The 22,450-nt window shown below is 40.7% G+C and overlaps 1 protein-coding gene across 2 annotated transcripts in view; it reads right to left on the bottom strand.

Annotated features, from left to right (window-relative positions):
• Positions 1 to 3,692: 3,692 nt before the first annotated feature.
• LOC140717039 (polymeric immunoglobulin receptor-like) overlaps positions 3,693 to 22,450 on the bottom strand; it is a 32,118-nt gene continuing 13,360 nt past the window's right edge. The window contains exons 4-10 of one of the 2 annotated variants that reach the window (XM_073030224.1): positions 21,530 to 21,850; positions 20,256 to 20,576; positions 15,674 to 15,994; positions 14,026 to 14,337; positions 8,137 to 8,182; positions 4,343 to 4,433; positions 3,693 to 4,094 (exon numbers count right to left, since the gene is read on the bottom strand). In XM_073030224.1, coding sequence (XP_072886325.1) covers positions 4,047 to 4,094; positions 4,343 to 4,433; positions 8,137 to 8,182; positions 14,026 to 14,337; positions 15,674 to 15,994; positions 20,256 to 20,576; positions 21,530 to 21,850 — 1,460 coding nt within the window. In that variant the 3' untranslated portion in view covers positions 3,693 to 4,046. Of the gene's footprint in view, positions 4,095 to 4,342; positions 4,434 to 8,136; positions 8,183 to 14,025; positions 14,338 to 14,422; positions 14,588 to 15,673; positions 15,995 to 20,255; positions 20,577 to 21,529; positions 21,851 to 22,450 lie in introns of those variants that run through there. The other variant, XR_012096426.1, reaches the window with a different exon arrangement.

Below are 22,450 nucleotides of genomic sequence, written 5' to 3'. Positions count from 1 at the left end.
TTGATAAGTTTGTGGCCTAAGGTAGAAGGAGTCAATTTTAGAAAACCTAGCACATTTATTACCCACCCCTCGTGTTGCTACCATGTCCTTGTGAACCTCCTTGGGTGATAAGCCCTTGAGACCGAGGTAGCAGATGACTGCACGAAGGCCAATGTTGTCCATTTTCTCAGACAGTGCTAACTAGGGCTGATTGATAAGTTTGTGGCCTAAGGTAGAAGGAGTCAATTTTAGAAAACCTAGCACATTTATTTTTCAACATAGTCTCCTCCTACACTTAGGCCAGGCAGCATCTATGGGAAGAAGTACAGTCAACGTTTCAGGCCGAGACTCTTCAGTTAGTCCTGACGAAGGGTCTCGGCCTGAAACATTGACTGTACTTCTTCCCATAGATGCTGCCTGGTCTGCTGCGTTCCACCAGCATTTTGTGTGTGTTGCTTAAATTTCCAGCATCTGCAGATTTCCTCATGTTTACCCCTCCTACATTTACACACTTAGTCCAGCAGTCGTGGTGCATACGGAACTCTTCTTTGTAGAAGTCGGCGTCTTAGACCTCCAGAAAGTGGTCTACAGCAGGGGTGATTGATAAGTTTGTGGTCTAAGGTAGAAGGAGATGAGTTATACAGCTCTCGTTACATGCACATGCAGTTCAACTCTGAGTGATTATGCAGAAAGTTTGAAGTTAATAACTTTTGTGGTATTTCTGTTTCAGGTAATTGAAAATTGCAAGTACATATAAGATCATACAACTAATATATGCAGACATCCACAGTATAGTAAAGTTTAAAACTATCCCATTCAGGCCTAAAGTTTTAATCACTGTGGAGGATTTCATACTCTTGTGGGGTAACACCTTTACTGACAAGGGGGAATCACTCTGCTTGGCATGCAAGATGTGACTGAGAAATGGTGTCAGGTTCTGAGGCCTCCTCCATGGTGGTTGTAGGAGCTGACTCTGAGACTGCAGGAAGTGGTTCTGACAGCTCTGGACACTGTGCTTCTCCTTCCCTTTTCTTTCTCTTGTTTATGCATTTTGCTCTTGGGGAGATACAGTTAGTTAATTGGAGTATTCTCTTATTAATCCTTCTAGTTTATGATCTGATTTCTCCGCTTGGTTTCCACATCCACATCATCATCTGATGTAATGTCTGCTTTCGACTCTTCATTGACTCCTTTCCTTTTGACCTTCCATTAATCCAGCTGAGCTTTGGTCATTGCTTCTATTTTTACAAGCAGATTTCTTTCTCCCACTTGAAGTTCATGCAATAAGCATAATGCACGCAGAGTAGATTCTGGATCTTTACACTCACTTACAACTTTCCTGAAGCTCCTTGAACTCTCTTCCAGCTTAAAACCAAGCCATGTTTCACACATAACTGCCTGACTAACATGCCAGAACCTTTCTCTGAAATATTGCCCACAAAAACTGTTGTAAATGGACCAGTGTTTTTGTGACTTTCACATTTCCTCTGATCAGCATGCTCCTTCCTTGGTCCAATATGCATTCCAACCAGAAGTACAGATGTTGGCACCAACACCTCTTAGTCCTCTGTTGGGCAATGTTTCATGTTGTTTCTCATGGAGACAGTTGTGGCATCATCCAGTACCTTTCTCAATGTGTTTTCAGTTGGCTTCATTACAGGGGATATTGTATGGGTCTCCAATCAAGTAGAAGTTGTCTCAGCCAAGTATGTCTCCACAATTCTGGTCCTATTTTTAGCACATGTAAACTCAACGTGGCTTGCTGTTTGTTGTATTTCACAGTTACAAATGTTATTCCTACAGGAGTTTTCTTTTCTCCAGGATAAGTTCTTAGCTGAGCATCTGCAGGCCTCAGGAGTCTTTGAAATGCTGTTCAAACTCATTTTGTGGAATGACTGAAAGACAGAAACAGCAGAACCCAGTGTCCAATTCCACTTTAATTATTTGCCCCATTTATTACCGGCATAAATAATATTGCTTGTCTATTGTTAATTTTCACACAGTAAATCTTTAGGCTACATAGTCTAGTGTCACTCTCATCATCATCAGATTTTTCAGCTGCAGCATGTAGATTAGTGCTCTATTGAAGCTGCAACTTGACTTTTTAATCTTTCTCTTCCCTGTACTGTCCATTTATATTTCTGCTCTGCCTGATATGCTCTATGTATGTGTCCTACTTTGTTGCACTATCTGTAAGTTTCACCTTTAAATCAGCCTTTGTTTGGTGAATGTGAGCCCGACACAACGGTAACACAATATTTGTTTGTCATGGCTGGTTTAGGTTCAGAAATTGCAATTTGTTCACATTCACTTTCATTCCTAACTGCAATTCAATTGCATCTCTTTCTGCAGTTTCTGTTGAGACACAAGTTTCCACTGCTCTTTTTAATGTGAGTTTTGATTCAGTTAGGAGTCATTTTTGAACATTTTCTAGTAAGATTCCACAAACTAAATAATCTCTCAGTGCATCATTAATCACATTACCAAACTGACAATGCTCAATCTCTTCAATTCAGCCATGTACACTTCTTTTTGATTCCACTTATGAAACCTAAAGCATTCTGCAATCAACAATGATTTTGGTTCCAAATGTTCCTGCGCTACTTTGAAAATATCAGCAAAACTCATTTCTGCTGATTTGCTTGGAGCAGTCAAATGTTGAAGCAAACTGTATGCCTTTAAAGGCAGCGTTCTCAGCAAAACTGGTACTCATTTTTCATTGTCAATTTTATTCACTTTAAAATATGGTTGAATTAGCTTAACACACATATTCTAATATCTATTGTGGAACCAATCCTTCCAACATAGACAGCTATTTCTCTTTATGAACCTGTGAATTTAGCCGTTTTCTGACTTTTTAAAAACTCAGTCATGTTTTCCCTGCCAAAGAAGAAGTGCTGCACTGCTTTTTTTTAAAAATTATACTCAACTGTGCTGGGTTATGATTTTCATGCAGTTCAACAGTTTGATAATGTTCTTGGGTATGTTTTAAAATTCCTCATTGCCAATATTATATTTTGTAACTTCAAAACACTAAACTAATTCAAAGGAAAACACAGAAGTATGGGAATGTGGTTCTAACTTTGTTCTTTAAGTGAGGCCCACATGTACCATATGTGTTACATACATTATCACTGTACCACATATTTATACACATAACCCATAATGAATTATTTGAACTAACAAGAAAGCTTAATCAACTACTATCTATATATTCAAGACTACTCAAATGTAGCTGAAATATTGAATATGCAAGTGTCCAATAGTTGGGGAGTCTAGGACCAGAGGACACAGTTTCATAATAGCAGGACATCCCATTAGAACAGAGATGAGGAGGAATTTCTTCAGCGAGAGCATGGTGAAGGTGTGGAATTAGTTACCACAGATGGCTGTGGATGCCAAGTCATTAGGTATATTTAAAGCGGAGGTTGACATCTTCTTGATTAGTAAGGGAGCTGAAGGCTACAGGGAGAAGGCAGGAGACAGGGGTTGAGAAGGATAATAAATCAGCCATGATAGGATGCTGAAGCAAACTTGATGGGACAAATGGCCTAATTCTGCACCTATGTTTATGGTCTTATGCTCTTGACTCCCTCATGAAAAGCCAGGAGCTTGAAAGTGATCTGTTCGCCATGTATGAATTTTCATTCTCAACTAAACCAAAAGGATAAACCATTTATTAACATCAGCAGTTTATAAACAAGTATTTTAACTGATTATTTATCAATTATTGGAATATACAACAGCATTGACCTCTGACATTTGAAACCATAGAAGAGAGTTTAATAGGGTAAAATGGTCTTAATCCATTCACAGACACAATAGGGTTAAAATTTATTACTGGGACAACAAAAAAAAACATATTGAGATCAGTGAGGTTGACATGTTGGAAAGAGAATGCTGAAAAGAAGTCACTGTCTTGAAGTACGGTAACATTACTTTGTCACCTTCATGAAGTTAACAATTCAATGACGAGAGGTTAACTCTTCACAAATGATGCAAGTTGCACAAGAGGGAAGAAGTATGGATATTTTATCTTGGTGCAAAATTCCAGCAGTCAGAAGCCTTCACTTTACCTTATAGACCAGTCTGTGAGGGTCTGATTCATCAGGTTTCTGTAAAAGGCAATGGTCAAATTATCAGACTCAATGACGCTGGGAACTCTGCTTTAGAGTTGTATCTGGAGTTCAATATATTCACATCAAGCATTCTGCACACATACAGTGTGTCAACATCTTGTCAATATCATCTGCAAATGGCTTTGGATTGACCAGTGGATAAGGAAAATTAAATGTGTTTAAATGTCTTTCCTCAAATGATGAGTATGATTGAAAGCAAATTCCATTGATCTCCATAAACCTACCTTAGTTTGTCTTGTAAACCATGTGACTGAAATAGTGCCAATCATCAGCAGAGTGAAGAACAGCCAACGAACCACCTTCCATATCATGAAACTGAGCAAAGGGGAAGAGATACAGAACTGATGAGATGAAACAAGATGTCTTTGCATTTGAAACATTAACCTTCTGTTCCCTCTGTAACATTATTGGTGTGGAGTGAGGTAAATAAACAGAGTCAGAGGAGTTCAACTAGAAGAGTACACTAGTATTGATTGAACAGCGGGATTCAGGAGGGTTAACAACCTGTGATCATCAGTTACGGACCTAATCACTGTGACATGGTCATGTACAAATGAGTTCTTTGAATTAGGAAGTACAACGTGAAAATGGATTTAGGAGTAATAATGAAGCATAGAGGTGCCTTTATGATACTGAAATGTCATTGGAGGAAGTGGACACAGCTGTAAGGAACATGCCACAAAGTATGTGATCTTTTTCCATTGCCACCATCAGAGAGGAGGTAGAAAAGCATGAAGACACACACTCAATGTTTTAGGAACAGATTCTTCCCCTCCACCGGATTCCTGAAGGCACAATGAACCAACCCATGAAGACTTCCTCAGTATTTTTGCTTTCTTTTTGTACTACTCATGAATATATATTTCTTATTGCAATTTATAATTTTTATGTATTGCACTGTACTGCTGCCACAAAATAACAAGTTTCATGACCCGTGCCAATGATATTAAACCTGATTCTGATTCTGTGAGGAAGACAGAAATCTCTGCCATGTAGGTAGATATGAAAGATAATGAATGATGCATGCCTGAATATGAACTGAGAAAACAATCATGAGGGTGATCAAAAAGTGTAATTCCCTAGTAAACACAAAGTACACTGCAGATGCTGTGGTCAAATCAAGACATACAAAAAAGCTGGATAAACTCAGCAGGTCGGGCAGCATCCGTTGAAAGGAGCAGTCAATGTTTCGGGCCGAGACCCTTCATCAGGACTAAAGGAGGGGGCAGGGGCCCTATAAAGAACGTGGGGGGAGGGTGGAATGTGCCAGGTGAAAAACCAATCAGAGGAAAGATCAAGGGGTGGGGGAGGGGAAGCAGGGAGGGGATAGGCTGGAGAAGTGAAGAAGGAATATAAGGGGAAAGCACTATGGGAAGTATTCTCCATGACTACTCCTTCACTAACCTCATCCCATGGTCTGAGGAGGAGCTTTGCTTGTTTGCCAAACCCCAAACTATGGGTCTCAGCCCAGAACGTTGACTGCTCCTTTCAACGGATGCTGCCTGACCTGCTGAGTTCATCCAGCTTGTTTGTACGTCTTGAGTGTAATTCCCTGACTGCAGTGGGCAAAGTGAAATTGAGTTCAACGGTTTCTAAAGGTCTCACTCGCAAGAGAAGGTCTAAAATCCCATTAAGAGACTTTGTAAATTGAGGAAACAATGGGGTAAATCAATCAGGGCAATGAAAATGACCACAATAAAATGCAATTATAATGACAAGTTAGTAGGAACCATGTAGGAATAAAAGCCAATTATCTCAAGACAATGACAACATTTTTCATTGTGGTCATTTATTGATTATATTGGTTATTGGAATTACCAAATATCCCTGCATGAAAACAAATCTCAGGGATGTATATGGTGACATACATGTACCTTAATAATAAATGTACTTTGAGGTTTGAAATCTTTTCTACAATTCATCCAGTTCAATTACATCTCTTCTTTAGCAGAGAACCAAAGCTGAACACAACACTCCAAGTGTCATCTCATCAATTGTCTTGTACAACTGAAACATCACATCCCAACTTCTCTATACTGACTGATGCCAAGTGCCTTCTTCACTACCCTTTTGAACTCTGACTGCACATTCAAGGAACCATGTACCTGAATTCCAAGATCCCATTGTTATTTAACATTTTTCAAGGCTGACCAATCACTGTGAAAGTCTTACTTGATTTGACTTTTGAAAATGAAAATAATTTGCACATACCTGAATTAAATTCTACTTGTTATTCCTCAGCTCAAATACCAAGCTGATAAAGATCCAGTGTAATTCTTCAAAATCCTATTCACTGTCTTAAAAATTATCTGAGTGTCATCTACAAATGAATATTTTTTTCTGCAATTACTGTTGTTGAGTCATTGGCCAATCCTGCAAATTGTTACTTTATTGCTTTTTGCTCTACCTGCAATCCTTGAGTCAGTAAGTGTCAGTGAATTTTACAGCAAGGGGAAAAAAGCATCCTGGGGTTTGGCAAACAAACAAAACTCATCCTCAGACCATGGGATGAGGTTAGTGAAGGAGTAGTCATGGAGAATACTGCATGGCAACTCTTTGAGTGCAGCAAATGATTCAAATTTCCTAAGAAGAAACCAGACTTGTTTTCCTTGGAGAATATGAGGTTAAGAGTGGCTATGATTGATGGATGAAAAATTATGAGATATACAAGTTGGATAGGAGAAAGCAAACATCCCCATTCTCAGAGGTGAATAAAACTAGTTAACATAGATTTAGAAGGGATTTGAATGGATTGTTTTCACCCAGAGAGTGGTGGAAACAGTCACAATCAGTGTTCGTGAAGTGTCTGAATGAAGTCTTAAGTCAGATCTCCACAGAAGGCTTTGGGCCATGTGCTGGAAGATAGGATTTATTGTACAGTATTGTGCAAATGTCTTAGGCACATGTGAAATAATTCAGTAATGTGAAGATCAATAATGAAAAGTCTCTAAGTATCAAATAAATGCTATATAGAACAGCAAATAGTAAAAAAAGATACTAAATCAAAACAACATTGGCTTTAAGACTGGATCAAATCTGTTTGGTATACAGTCATACAACTTTATAAGAAAGTTAGCTGGAAGGTTGTTCCAAGCATCTTGGAGAACTTGCCACAGTTCTTCTGCGGGCTTTAGCCGTCTTGCTTCCTTCTGTCTCTCCAGGTAATCCCAGACAGCCTCAATGTTGAGATCAGGATTCTGTAGATGCCAAAACATCTGAAACCATACAATAGTCTAGGGGGCCTTAGACTTTAGCACAGTACTGCAGATGGATGTGTAATGGAAAGCCACATGTCTATGTTGTATGGCTCTGGGACTGTGTGAACCTATTACACAACACCATGATATGAACCCTGAACCTTAAAGTTCAAAGTAGATTTATTGACAAAGGACATAAATGTCACCATATACAATTCAGGGATTCTTTTTATTGTGGGCATACTTAAAATATTTATAGAATAATAACCACAACAGAATCAATGAAAAACTGCCCACGTAGAGCATTCAACCAGAGTATAGAAGACAGCAAACTGTACAATTAGAAGAAATAATAAATATTGAGAACATGAATTGAAGAGTCCTTGAAAGTTATTACATTGGTTTTGGGAAAATCTCAATGGTGTGGCAAGTGAAGATATCGCCTGGCCTGTTGAATTCCTTCAGTATTTTGTGTGTGTTGATGAGACAAGTGAAGTTCAGTGAAGTTTTCCCCTTTGTTTGTTCATTAAACACTAATTATCTACTTCTAAAATATGAACTAATATTAACTTTGAAGTCCAAGTTATTACAAATTATTCAGAGAGATTTATTTATTTATCTTGGAGTCTTGGGATTAAAAGATGTAGGAGAGCATTGGTTGTACCACTGGTTGTAGAACTGAAAATAATATTGTCGCAGGCATTCTGTACAAGCAAAAACTAATTTCTCCCTTAATTATCTCTCATATGGGAACAGGACTAATCATAGCACCAGCAATGAGAACATTGTACCTTTAAGCAGAACTAGGTCAAGAGGTTTACCTTGCAGTTGATACTGTTGTAAATGTTTCACATGAATATTCACGTCCTGTTGAGGCAAGGAAAGATAATTCAGTCTCACGTGCTTTGCAAATGCAGCCAGGCAAGAGTACATGGTTAACAAGTAGAAACTCATGCCTCAATAAAGGACTGATCGGTTAACTGGAGGTGAGTAATTTCTGTTTCCTGTGCAAATGTGAACACCGTTGTTCCTGGGGAAGTTATGGGGCTTGGATCGCTGGGATTGAAAACCCTATTTAATCCTGTGCAAACAGAAGTGGAAGTTCCAGCCAGGCTAATGACAGCTGCCAGCACTGGGAGATCTGTTGTTGGGGTCACAACATCCACCAGAGGGATGAACTCATCTCTGCACAGAGGGTATATGGAGATATTGGACCAAGTACAGTTGCTGATACAACAGTGTAATGCTTCTCTTCTCAATGAAAAGACAACTCCTGGTATAATGTAAAATACTGGAGGAACTGAACAGTTCAGACAGCATCTACGTAAAGAATAAACAGTTAACTTTTCAGGCCGAGATCTTTCTGATGTAGGATATTGACCTGAAACTTTGACCGTTTATACTTTTGCATAAATGCTGCCTGACCAGTTGAGTTCTTACAGCATTTTGTAAATGTGGTTCTTGTTCTACAGCATCTACAGAATCTCTTGTGTTCCTGTTCTAATAGTGGGCAGACAAATGTCAGTAAACATCAGAGTTATACAGTATGGGAGCAGGCCCATCAGCTCAACTCATTCACACTGATGAGTGTGTTTAACTAATCTCGACTCACTTGCCTATATTAAACCCACATCTCTTTTCCAGAAATGTTTTAAAGTCATTTTTATGTTATCCACCTCCACCAATTCATTCAGTAATTTGTTCCAGATAACTCCCCCAATCTGTGTAAAAATATTGCCCCTCCTGTCCCTTTTATATTCAACATTAAGCAGTAAAACACAGTAGACCATTCAGCCCACAATGTCACAGCCTTAAACCTACTCTACGATCAATCTAACCCTTCCCTCTACACAGCACACAACCATTTAAGATTCCCTTAAATATACCCGAAATATTTAGCAGCATCATGATAAATCTCCTCTAAAACCTCAAGTTGCCACATCCTTCTTATAATGAGGTGACCAGTACTAAACACTATACTCCAAGTGTGGACTAACCAGAGTTTTAAACAGCCCTAACATTACCTCGTGGTTCCTGACTTCAACACTTCGATTAATGAAGGCCAATACAGCAGGTGCCTACCTCACCATCCTCTCAACTTGTGTGTCAACTTCAAAAGGTATTTGGTTTTGGACCCCAATATCTTGCCGTTAATCTTGTACTTTGCCTTAAAATTTTATCTTATCAAATGTATAGCCTCATACTTTTCCCAGATAGAATTCAATCTGGCTCTTCAGAGCCCAGTTCTGCATTCCATCTCCGTAAGACTACAAAGACCATAGAATTAGGCCTTCAGCTCATCACATGTGCTCAGCCATTTTATCATAGCTGATCCATTTCCTTGTCAACCTCATTCTCCTTCCTTCTCCCCATAACCTTTCACACTCTGACTAATCAAAAACGTTATGGTGTGCTCCCACAGGCCTGGACCCAAATGTGGAGGAAATGGCAGGATGCCCAGACTGCAATGGAACCAAGAGGTAAGATGTTGGAATCAGAGCCTCATAGGAGCGACTGAGAAACAGCATGAGGTAATTCATCCTCTCTGACACAACAGCCACTGCAAGGCCCCAACTGAGTATCCTTCTTAAATAATCTTAGACTGAGGGAAATAGGAGCCAGCCACAATTAACTTGACAAAGTCAAACCAAAAAGGAACAAGGGCTTATCAACTCTAGTTAAGGCACTGTTAACAAATACAGGTGCTTAAACGCCCCAGTGCACTACAGCACTCAGCAGGGCTCAAGCAGTTCCTCCCCTCCCAAGGCTGGCACTTGACTGTCCAGGGAGCTCTTCAGGCAAGTCTGAAAACACAGGGCAGTCCTGGACCTCAAGGCAGCACTGGAGAATCTAGAAAAGATCTGGTGCTCCTGAGGCAGGTCAGAAAAACACAAGGGAAACTTGGAGCTCAAGAATCTGGAAACAGGTCCAAAAAACACAAGGGAGACCTGGAGCTTGAGGCAGTGCTGGAGAATCCAGAACAGATTTGGAGCAGTCAAGACAGGTCTGAAAAAACACAAGACAGAACTGGAGCTCGAGGCATAGCATACAACTTGAAACCGTAGCATTTGACTTGGATGCATAGCATGTGACTCAGGAAGAACACATTAGATGGAAGACCTTATAAAATTTGTTGACCAAGAGAACTGTGGAAAAAAATCTTGAACACAGACTGGAGAAGCTCAGAACCTTCACTGGGTCCATACAGTGGGAGTCATTCCATCATGGTGCAAACCCTGAGGACTGGATCCAGCTGTAGAGGAACAGCAGGATCTCCAGGCTGAGACACAAGGTAAGACATTGGAATCAAAACCTCAGAAAAGTGATGAGTAACACCATGAGGTAATTCATCCTCTCTGACACCATGACCACCCCTGAGGCAGCAACTGAGATTCCTCCTTAAATAATCATAGAAACATGAGCCAGCCACAATTAACTTGACAAGATCAAACCGAAAACACAAGGGCTTATCAACTCTAGTCAAGGCTCTGATTAGCAAATACAGGTGCTCAAACACCCCAGAAGCTCAACACTCTATGGAAAGCCACAAGGCACATGACAAAGAACCTATGAACCACTGCCTTAAATGCACCTGACCTCCACCGACACCGATGGCAAAGAATTCCAGTCTCACTACCCTCTGGAAAAAGAAAATTCCTCCTTATTTTTGTTCTAAATGGACATCCTTCTCTTTTGAGGATGTGCCTTGTGGTCATCGACTCCCTCACCAAAGGAACATGCTCTTCACATTCACTCTATCTAGGCCTTTCAACATTTGATTGGTTTCAATAAGTTGCCCCCTTATTCTTCTAAATTCCAGTGAGTAGAGGTCCAAAGCCTTCAGTTGCTGTTCATATGAGAACCCTTTCATTCTCAGAATCATTCTTGTGAACTTCATTTGAATCCATTCCAAAGTCAACACATTTTAGATAATAGGCCTAGAAATGCTCACGATAGTCCCAGTGAGGCCTCAAAACTGTCTTACACAGCCTTAGCATTACATCCTTACTTTTACAGTGCCTATAAAAAGTATTCAACCACCTTGGAAGTTCCATGTTTTATTGTATTACAATATTGAATCACAGTGAATTTAATTTAATTTGGCTTTTTTTGACACTGATCAACAGAAAAAGACTGTTCTGTGTTAAAGTGAAAACAGATTTCCACAAAGTGATCTCAATTAATTATAATTACTTGATTGCCTTCAAGTCAGGATTTAATAGATGCACCTTTGGCAACAATTACAGCCTTGAGTTTGTGTGGATAGTGTGTTCTTGATGATGTGTGGTGTTTGGCTTACACCAACCATAGCACTTAGACTGATGGCCAGATAGCTCATTTTTGGTTTTATCAGTCCACCAAATCTTCTTCCAGTTGACTTCAGAGTATCCCACATGCCTTCTGGCAAACTCTAGTTGAGATTTTTGTGAGTTTTTTTCAATAGTGGCTTTTTCTTTCCCACTGTCCCATAAAGCTGTGACAGGTGAAGTACCTGGCTGGTGTATGCACAGTCTCTCCCATCTCAGCCACTGAAGCTTGTAACACCTCCAGAGTTGTCATAGGTTTCTTGGTGGCCTCCCTCACTAGCCCCTTCTTGCATGGTCACTCGGTTTTTGAGTATGGCCTGCTCAAGGCAGATTTACATCTGTGCCATATTCTTTCCATTTCTTGATGATTGAATTAATCATACTTCAAGAGATATTCAGTGACTTGGAAATTTTCTCATATCTTTCTCCTGACGTGCTTTTCAACAAGACTTTTGTGGAGTTGTTTGTAATGTTCTTTCGTCTTTATGGTGTAGTTTTTGTCTCACCAGCAGTTGGACCTTCCAGTAACAGGTGTATTTTCACTACAATCAGTTGAAACACCTTGACTGCTCATGGTGATCTCCATTTAACTAATTATGTGACTTCTAAAACCAACTGGCTGCACCAGTGATGATTTAGTATGTCATATTAAAGGAGGTGAATATTATGAAATCAATTATTTTGTGTTTTATATTTGCAATTAATTTGCATCACTTTGTAGAGATCTGCTTTCACTTTGACACGGAAGAGACTTTTCCTGTAAATCAGTGTCAAAAAAGGCAAATTAAATCCACTATGATTCAATGTTGTAAAACAATAAAACATGAAAACTCCGGGGGGTGGGGGGGAGGTATATATTCTTGACCTCTTGACTAGAATATTCTTGTCCTACTGTAACCTATGACAATCTTCTACACTCCACTACACCAGCAACATTTGTGTTTTCGGCAAACATGTTGAACAATCCTTCCACTTCTTCAGTCAAGTCCTTTATAAAAATCACAAAGGACAGTGGTGCCTGAACAGAACAAGCCTCCATTAATCAGAGAATTGAGATCAAGAGTCACGAGACAATTGTGTAACATTGCTGGTCACCATCTCCTGGCAGAATACATAATCTACTGCCATCCTCTGACTTCTGTGGGCAAACCAGTTTCAATTGTTAGAGTGTCTCAAATGAGGAGACATAGTAGCAAGATTAGGACTGGGTAATTTAAAATTAGATGCATAAGAACTTCTTCACAATCCTTGGAATTCTCCACCTGGGAGATTGTGGAAGCTGGATCAGTAGAGATATATAAACAGAAAGTAGATATTTTTGATATAGTTCAGGGAATGGAGAAGTGGGAGAGGGCGCAGTGGAGCAGAGATGGCCAGGTATAGTTCAGCCAGGATTACATTGATAATGGGATAGTCTTCAGAGACCAAACAGCCTGCTGTGGCCATTCTTCCTGAGCTCTTACACTAACTGCACGTGGTCTCCACAGTTCCTTTAGTCTGTACAATTCTCTGTGCTGGCCCATGGCCAGGTGGTTAAGGTGTTCATCTAGCGATCTGAAGGTTGCTAGTTCGAGCCTTGGCTGAGGCTGCATGTGTGTCCTTAAGCAAGGCACTTAACCACACATTGCTCTGCGATGACACCGGTGCCAAGTATGGACCTGTATAGGGTCCTAATGCCCTTCCCTTGGACAACAACGGTGGTGTGGAGAGGGGAGACTTACAGCTTGGGCAACTGCCGGTCTCCCATAAAAAAAAACTTGCCCAGGTAAAAAATCCATGGTCTATCTAAACTAACACACACAATTCTCTATATTTTCCATGAAACAAACCACTGGAAACTATTTATAGTGTAAGGAGTGAGTTTGGGTATTTGCTGTTTTTCAAGGTTGGAAAAATCTCAAGGTTGGAAAACCAGAAACATCATCCATTTAGACACAAAGCCACCATTGTCAGCAAGAGCAGGCGGCAGACAGGAAGTACTCTGTCTCAGCTATTGAACATGGCATTCGACTCTCTGCAAGACTTGTTACCGTGGAGACAGAATAGGCCAGATATGCCTGACTGCAGCCTAAAGAACATAACAGATTAACTCTCCAACCCACTAACCCACCCCTCCACAAACCCCACCACCACTATGTTATCATTTCATGTCAGCCACCTTAGGTACAAACACTAGTATGCCTAGTGTAATTTTATGGGCATGCACAGTCACTGTATATAAACTATCTTACGTATTTATAATTATTTTTTAATTTATTGTTGTGTTCTATATCATATTGTGTTTTTGTGCTGTATTGGACCCTTACACTCTGTACTAGAAATGACATTAAGCAATGTTGAATCTTGAAAGCAATACATGATAATCAATCACCCTGATGATTCAGACCCTCCTCCACCACTTACCAGTGCCAGTGAATCGAATCACAAAACTGCAGTTGCCCTCCCTGTTGTAGACGGACACATTCACTATTTCACTAGACTTTGCTCCACGAGTATTCGAGGCTGTGCAGTAATATTGATGGTGTTGGTACTTGTTGGATTGACAATGTAGATCCAATTTATCACTGACAGAGATCACAGATGAAGTGTTTTCATGCCATGTGTATTGAATTGGAGGAGATCCCTGGACAGACTCACAGGACAGTGACACTGAGCCCTCAACGCATGAGACATTTGCAGGAGAGAGAAATTGAAGCACAGGAACAGACACCGGTTCTGTGGAGAAGAATCAGTGAACATCAGAAAACCAATAAAGATTCCAGCAGCTCTGCATCTCAGCCAGAGCAGGTGGTTGTCTCACCTCTAAGTCCATCTGTGTCTCTGTATCCTCCCAGATGACTGAACCGCCACGTCTGCCATTATCCCAAAACACAGCGTGACTCCAGATCAGGACAGCAGTGATGATATTGAGGATGTGATGTGTCAGTGTGAAAGTCAGCATCTCTCTCAGCAGCAAGGAGACAGTCTCCAGCGGTGTTTGAAAAAAACAATGCAAATATTGTTTTAAGGTGAGAGGTGGGCGATTTAAAGGAGATTTGTGAGACAAGTTCTTTAGCTACAATGAGCATTGTGACTGTTCTGTCAGGCAAAAAGGTGGAACAGGTATAACAACAATATTTAGAATGCATTTAGATTAACCCACAAAAAGTTTGGCACAGGTGTAATTATGGACATTTACAAGCAGATAGAATTAGCTTAGACTGACATCATAAGATCATAGAACTATAAGACATAGGAGTAGAATTAGGCCATTCGGCCTGTTGAGTTTGAACCACCATTCAATAATGTTGATATAATTTCCCTCTCAAACCCACTCTGCTGCCTTCTCCCTGAAACCTTTGACACACTTACTGATCAAGAACCTATTAACCTCCACTCTAAGTATACCCAATAACTTTTCTTCCACAGCCTTCTGTGTCAATAAATTCCACAGATTCACCATCCTCTGGCTAAAGAAATTCCTCCACAGGTCTGTTCAAAAGTAATGTCCTTCTATTATCTTTCCCCTAGTCTAGACGTCTCCACTGCTGGAAACATACTTCCCACATCTACTCTATCTAACCAGTCAATATACCATAGGTTTCAATGAGATCCCATCTCATTCTTCTAAATTCTAGTGCATAAAGGCTCAGAACCCTTTCATTCCAGGGAACATGGTCAGGGGAGCACATGATGGGACAAAGGTATCCTTAGTATCATCACTTCTGTGCTGGATGTTCCATGTTCAATCTTCTTCTGTAGTTCCATTTCTGCATTTTCCACATAGGAAAGGTCAGGGAGGTCAGCAGGGAAGTGTGGGGACTCGGAGCTCCTTGACCAGTATGGAGGGAGAGAGAAAGAGAGAGATAGAGACAGTGGGGCTGGAGAGGATGTGACTGATCCCTGAGGTGAGATGGGGATTGGGTTGCCCTGCTCCAGGGCGACTGACCGGAGTCTGTTGAGCCTCTGCCTAACAGAGCCTCAGAATATTGATTCTGCCCTGGGCCCTCCCATGGAAAATATGGATCAGACATTTCAATGGAGACATAATGTCAATCAATGAGAAACCTACCATTAGATACCTGTAGATGCACATCAAACATTGGATGATTGCCAGATGTTGTAATTCCACATCTGTAATGTCCTGTATCTTGAGAGACAAGATTCTCCACAGTAACAGTAAATATTCCCTGGGATATGTTATCTCTGATTGTCATCCTTCCATACTGCTCATTTGTCCCATTTGTATTCACTAACGATGTGCATTGGCGACCCCACATATGGCAAAAATACTTTGTGTGTGAACGGTACATTGGTGCATAGTGACAATCGATTGTGACCGCTCTTCCCACAACTCCTCTTACTTTATCTTCTGCCCATAAAGCACCTGAAACTGAGGGAGAAGTTCTTCAGAAAATGGACAGGTAAAATCAAATTTACACAGACTGCACATAGACTGGGAAGACAACAGCATTACCCATCATCACGTGCTCCCAGCTCTTCACAAGTCATGATTTTTATTTGATTGGAGTCATCATTATCATTGCCCACTAATGTCTCAGTGTGCTTCCACATTTCTGAGTCAATAGATTACTGATCCAATCCCATTCAAAAAAGGTAAGCCTAAGGTCAGTGGTAGGTAAATTGTGTAAGAATGGATCACCTGAACTTGCAAAGGGAAGCTTTGATTTTGGATGGTCAACATGATTCTGTGCACAGGAAATCCCCTCTCTAAAGTATTTGTCCTGAGTTTTTTGTGAAGAGATGCTCAAAGGAACTGTTGAGAACAGGGCAATAGAGTTTAGCATGAGCTTAGCAAGGCTTATGACAAGACTTTGCATAGTGTGTAATGTGAGATCACATGGTAAGCTAGTTGGATGGATACTGAAGAGGCTTGGGGGAAATATTCACTTTGTGGTTGCTGGTTTTCTGACAACATCTGACTTTGTCACCAGTGGTGTGCTATCAGGATCAGCGCTGTTGTGTGTCAACTAAAGTTTTTTGTCATCTGCATTAATAATTTGGAATGAAAATGCAGGTGACATGATTAATAAGTTGCCGATGACAGAGTAGTGCGTTGGACAGTGGAAAGATCTAAGTTTACAATGGGACCTGGAAAATGAACCAGGATTCAGCCCCATTACACTCTGCTGGTATGACTCCCCAACCTGAGCCTGTATTTGACCTGTCTCCTTCTCTTCTCATTTCTACAATAAGGCGGAAGGTGCAGGAGTCTTGGGTCCCACACCGCTGGGTTTGCCACCAGTTGTTGCCCTGAAGCCATTGGACTCCTGGTTTGGCTTCACTCGCCATAGCACTGAACTGACTCCACAGCTGTGGACTTACTTTCGGGGACTCTGCCTCTCATGTATTCAATGTATTATTTGTTTACGTATTTTTTTGATCTGCACAACTTGTCATCTTTTGCTTGTCTGTGTCTTGTCATGGATTCTGTTGAGTTCCTTTGTTTTGTGGGTATCTGCAAGAAGATGAATCTCTCAGTTGTTTGTGATATACGTACTTTGATAATAAATTTACTTTGAACTTTGAACTAGGAAAGTGGCCAATGAAATGGCTGATGGAATTGAACTCAGGCAGTGTGGAGTGTTGCACTTTGGGAAATTAAACAAGGGCACAACTTACACTGTAGGGAATTAGGTGTGCAACAACAGTGGTCCCTGAAAGTGGTAACACAGGTGGACTAAGTGGTGGACAAGGCAAATGATCTGCTTGTCTTCATTGGATGGGGCATTAAGTGCAGCTGGGATAGCATGTTACAGCTATAAAGGACATTGACAAGACCTCACTCGGCTACCCTGAGCAGTTCCTGAGGAAGGGTATGAGTAAATTCAAGAGGGTTACAGAAAACATTCACAAAGATGCTGCTGGGACTGGAGGGTTTGGGTTATGGATAGGCTGGAACTGTTTTTCCTGACGTGAGGGTGACCTTATCAAGGTTCACAAATTAAGAGGGACAAAAGTATGGGTGGGAGAGTCGAAAATTAGAGAGTCTAGATTGAAGTCAGAGGGCCTGGAGGGGCAGTGTTTTCCACACAGAGCAGTGTGTGCGTGGGAAAGGATGCCGGGGAAGTGCTGGAGGTGGGTACAAATTTAAAATACAATTGGAAAAGTTCATGGACAGGAAAGCTTGAGAAGCGTACGGACTAAATACAGGGAAATGGGAGAAGCTCAGAAAGACACAGGGCCAAAGCTCCTGCTTCCATAACTTGAAACTCTATGACTCTGAGCATCTTCTCTAAACAGGACCACACTTCTGAAAGTTTAAATTCAGAATTCAATTTCACTGCATAGGTGTGGTAGCTTTTAGAATCACAGCCAATCAGATTACACTTCAATTGAAACATTTGAAGTTCAAAGTACATTTATTATCAAAGTATGTGTACTATATACAACATTGAGATTGTCTCCTTACAGGCACCCACAAAACGAAGAAGCCAAAGAGACCCCATTAAAAAAATTCTCAAACATCCAATATGCAGAAATAAAAATCATGCAGACTATAAAAGTAAGCAAATAATGTTCAGAACTGAAATTCACAAAAATGAATCACAGACGCAACGCCAGTCACCACTTCAGCTGATTCAGAATCCCGTTAGTTGCAGGTCACAGCCTCAGTTCAGCACAGATGAGTAAACCCTGTGGAGCAGCAAGCTGAACACTGGCCCATTCCTTGCCTACAACAGGCATTCCTGTAGGGTTTCCCATGGATTTTCAAGGTCTATTATTCTGTCTCAATCATGAAGTGCAACAGCCTTGATCATTTCTGTTCATAGACTCAAACAGAAGGAATGGGCTTCCTTCTCGTTATCTCAAAGTGAGTGATCTATTTTGATCAGCAACCAGAAACACAGTTTCAGCTTTCACTAATTTACCTGGGCTGTTCAGGAAATTCTAAAGTTAATGATGACCACAAGACAAAGGGACCACCAGACACAAGAGTAGAATTAGGCCATTTGGCCTACAGTCTGCTCCGCCATTCCATCATGGCTGTTCCATTATGTTTCTTAATCCCAAACTCCTGCCTTCTCCCTGAAGCCTTTTGTAATCTTACTAATCAACAAACTAACAAGCCCTGCTTTAAATATACCAATGAATTGACCTCAACAGCCATGTGAAGTAATGAGTTCCATAGATTCAATACCCTCTGGTCAAAGAAATTCCTCCTCAACTCTGTTGTAATACAAGGAGTTTGCACGTTCTCCATGTGGAATGCATGGGTTTTCTCCGGATGCTCCTGTTCCCTTCCAGTAACTGTAACCAGGATCAATGGACAACAAACTGTGCAAACTTTGACTTTGTTCTCCCCAAACCTGGCCACAAAGCTATCTATGCCACCATCCAAGTCATTAACATACACCATAAAAAGTAGCAGTCCTAAGACCAAACCCTGCGGAACACTACAAGTCACTGACAGACAAACAAGAAAGCACCATTTTGTTCACATTCTTTGCCTCTTGCCAGTCAGCCAATCTTCTATCCATGCTAGAATATTTTTAGTAATACCTGGCTTCTTATCTTGTTTAGCAGGCTCATGTGTGGCACCTAGTCAAGAGTCTCCTGAAAATCCAAGTAAACAATATCCACTCTCCTTTGTCTGTCCTGCCTGCTGTTTCCTCAAAGAATTCCCACGGATTTTTCGGGCAAGATTTCCCCATAATGAAACCATATTTTATTATGTGCCTTCAAGTACCTTGAAATCCTATCCTTCATAGTGAACTCCAACATCTTCCCAATCAATGAAGTCAGGCTAACTGGTCTATAAATCCCTTTCATTTGCCTCCCTCACTTCTGAAAGAGTGGAGTGACATTTCCAATTTTCCAGTCCTACAGAACCTTTCAAGAATCTAATTATTCTTTAAGGATCACTATTAATGTCTCCAAAAATTCTTCAGCTATCTCTTTCTGAATACTTGGTGTACTCTGTCTGGGGCAGGTGACATCTACCTCAACTTCCCAAACACCTTCTCCTCAGTAAAAGCAATTGCACTCACTCCTGCCCCCTGACATTGCTGCATTCCTGTCATACTGCTTGTGTCTTTCTCAGTGATAAATTATGCAAAATACTGAATAGGTTCATTCTCCATTTATCTGTCTCTCATCATTACCTCTCCAGCACCGATATCCAGTGGTTTGATATCCACTCTTGTGTCTCTTTACTCCTCATATATCTGAAATTGTTGGGTATTCTCTTTTATATTATTGGCTAGTTTCCATTTATATTTCATCTTTTCTCTCCTAATGACTTTTCTCATTGTCTTCTTGTTATTTTTTAAACGTTTCCCAATTCTCCAACTTTCCACTAATTTGTGCTATATGATCTTCCTTTTGTTTTTATGAAAGTGTCACTGTCTCACAACCCAATAGCCATTCTAGCATCCTCAATGTAGAAGCTAGAAGTATGAATGGAATGCTCTCTATTTGTCTGGATTTGCAAGTCCAACTATAGTTAAGATACTCCACATTTTTCAGGAGAAGTGATAGACTAAACTGCTCACCCCACCCCATGGAGGCTGCAATGTGTAACTTCTACAATGCAAAGAAATTCCTTACCCTCACTAGGCATATAAGAGCAGCAGCAACAGAGTAACAAAAAGAAATATTTAAATATATCCTCCCTTGAAATTAGAACTTACTGATGCCATTGATTTCTGTCACATAGCTGCAGATCTCTCCGTTGTTGAAAATGATCACATTAACCTTTCCACTGTATATTACTCCAAGACTATTGGAGGCACTGCAGTAATATTGATGGTGGGTTTGGTTGAAGTATTGACAGTGCAGAGTCAGCTCCTTGTTATCTGAGATCTTTGGATGCCCAGATGAGGTTTGTTCATACCATCTGTACTGAATGGGAAGAGATCCCTGGAGAGACTCACAGGACACGGACACTGAGCCCCCGAGACGTGAGACATTTGCTGGTGACAGATATCGAAGCACAGGAACTGACACAGGTTCTGTGGGAAGGAATTAAACATTCAGACACTGAATGAACATCGGCAAATCAGACACTCTTCAGCCACATCATTTGGTACATCTATTTACCTGCTTGTTAATGCAAATAACTAAACAGTCAATCATGTGGCAGCAACACAGTTCATAAAAGCATGAAAGCATAGCCAAGGGATTTAATTGTTGTTCAGGCCAAATATCAGAATGGGAAGGAAATGTGATCTCATGACTTTGACCGTGCAGTCAGATGAGGAGGTTTGAAAATCTCCTGGGATTTTCATTTACAACAATCAGTATATTTTGCAGAGAATGGTGTGAAAAACAATAAATATCCAGTGAGCAGCAATTATGTGAGCAAAAATGCCTTGTTAATGAGAGAAGAATGGCCTGACTGTTCAAACTGCCAGAAAGATGACAGGAATAAAAATAAGCATGCATTACTGCAGTAGTGTGCAGAAGAACATCTGGACACGCAACACATTGAAGCTTGAAGTGAATGGGCCAAAGCAGCAGAAGACCATGAAAATACACTCAGTGGCCACATTATTAGATATAGGAGTTACCTAACAAATTGGCCCCTGAGTGTTCAAAGGCAGCGTATTTGTGAAATATCCGTCACATATTTGGTGGCTTTCACGAGAAAATGAAACTGTGACTGGGTTCAGTGACCAGCCGTAGAGAGGGAAATATTTGGCACTGATATTAATGCAGAAATAGTGATGGATAGACAGGGCCTGGATAAATGTCTTCTAATATGTGCAAAGGCTGAGCAGGAGGAGGAGATTGCTGTTCTTCAGACACATCCACGAGATGGGCATTTCTCTATTCAACAAGCTTGCCCCTGGTATCAACACATCGTCACTCCCCAAGATGCCTAATGCATTGACCCTTCCCAGAGGAAACATGTTTGAGACATTTATTTAATTGAAGGCACAAAGTTAATCCCTGAGAAACTTACCATAAGATACTTGTAAATGTACATGAAACATTGGATCGGCATCTGGTGTTGTAATTCCACAGCTGTACCATCCTGTATCTCCAGAGCGAAGATTCTTCACAGTAACGTTAAATATTCCCCATTCTGGATTATCTGAAATTGCCACTCGTCCCCTCTGTCCATGTTGCTGTTTTGTTTCCACTGTAATTAAACAGTGACGAGTCCATCCACGGCACCAATACTTTGTGTGTGAGCGGTACTTTTCTTCATAGTGACAATCGATTGTGATCACTCTTCCCACAACTCCTCTTACATATCTCTCTGTCCACAATGCTCCTGAAACTGAGGGAGGCATTTTCAGATTTGAGGGGAAAGGAACAACTTAATGCAAACAAATATCTTTGAATATGATGGTAAAAACAGGTCCAGGTCACGTCCCGCATGTGATCCATGACACCACAACCAATGATTTTGGTGTGAAGTGCAGTCAGTGCTGTTGTTGTGTCAGTGCTCTCTCTCCTGTGTCAGTACATTGTGGGTTCACTTCCCACTTCACAGTCCTAAGCAGTCCTGACCTTCCACTGCAGTACTGAGGGAGATCTGCAATATTGAACTTTCAATTACCTCAGATAATGTCAGCCTTTCAAAAGTACACAAAGGTTCTAGCTGTTTCATCTGGGATGCTTCCACATTTGTGTGTGTGTATGTTTCTTGGATTTCAGGGAACTCTGTGTTGAGTCGGGAGTCAGTAGGATCATTTGAGGTCACGTTTCATTTCTCTCCATGACACCAATGTCCTGATATCTTCCACTAACAGACACACATCTAATCTGCAGAAAGAAATCCCTCATGATGTTTGAAACTGAGCCCTCTGGTTCCGATGGAAGTTTTATATTTCTATCTGTCGGGTATTTCTATGTGCAGTTAGAAGGTGCTGCAATA

Source organism: Hemitrygon akajei, chromosome 27 (assembly GCF_048418815.1).
Source record: "Hemitrygon akajei chromosome 27, sHemAka1.3, whole genome shotgun sequence".
NCBI classification, from domain to species: domain Eukaryota; kingdom Metazoa; phylum Chordata; class Chondrichthyes; order Myliobatiformes; family Dasyatidae; genus Hemitrygon; species Hemitrygon akajei.
The sequence above is the reverse complement of the archived record's forward strand: the minus strand, read 5'-3'. Positions and strand labels throughout refer to the sequence as shown.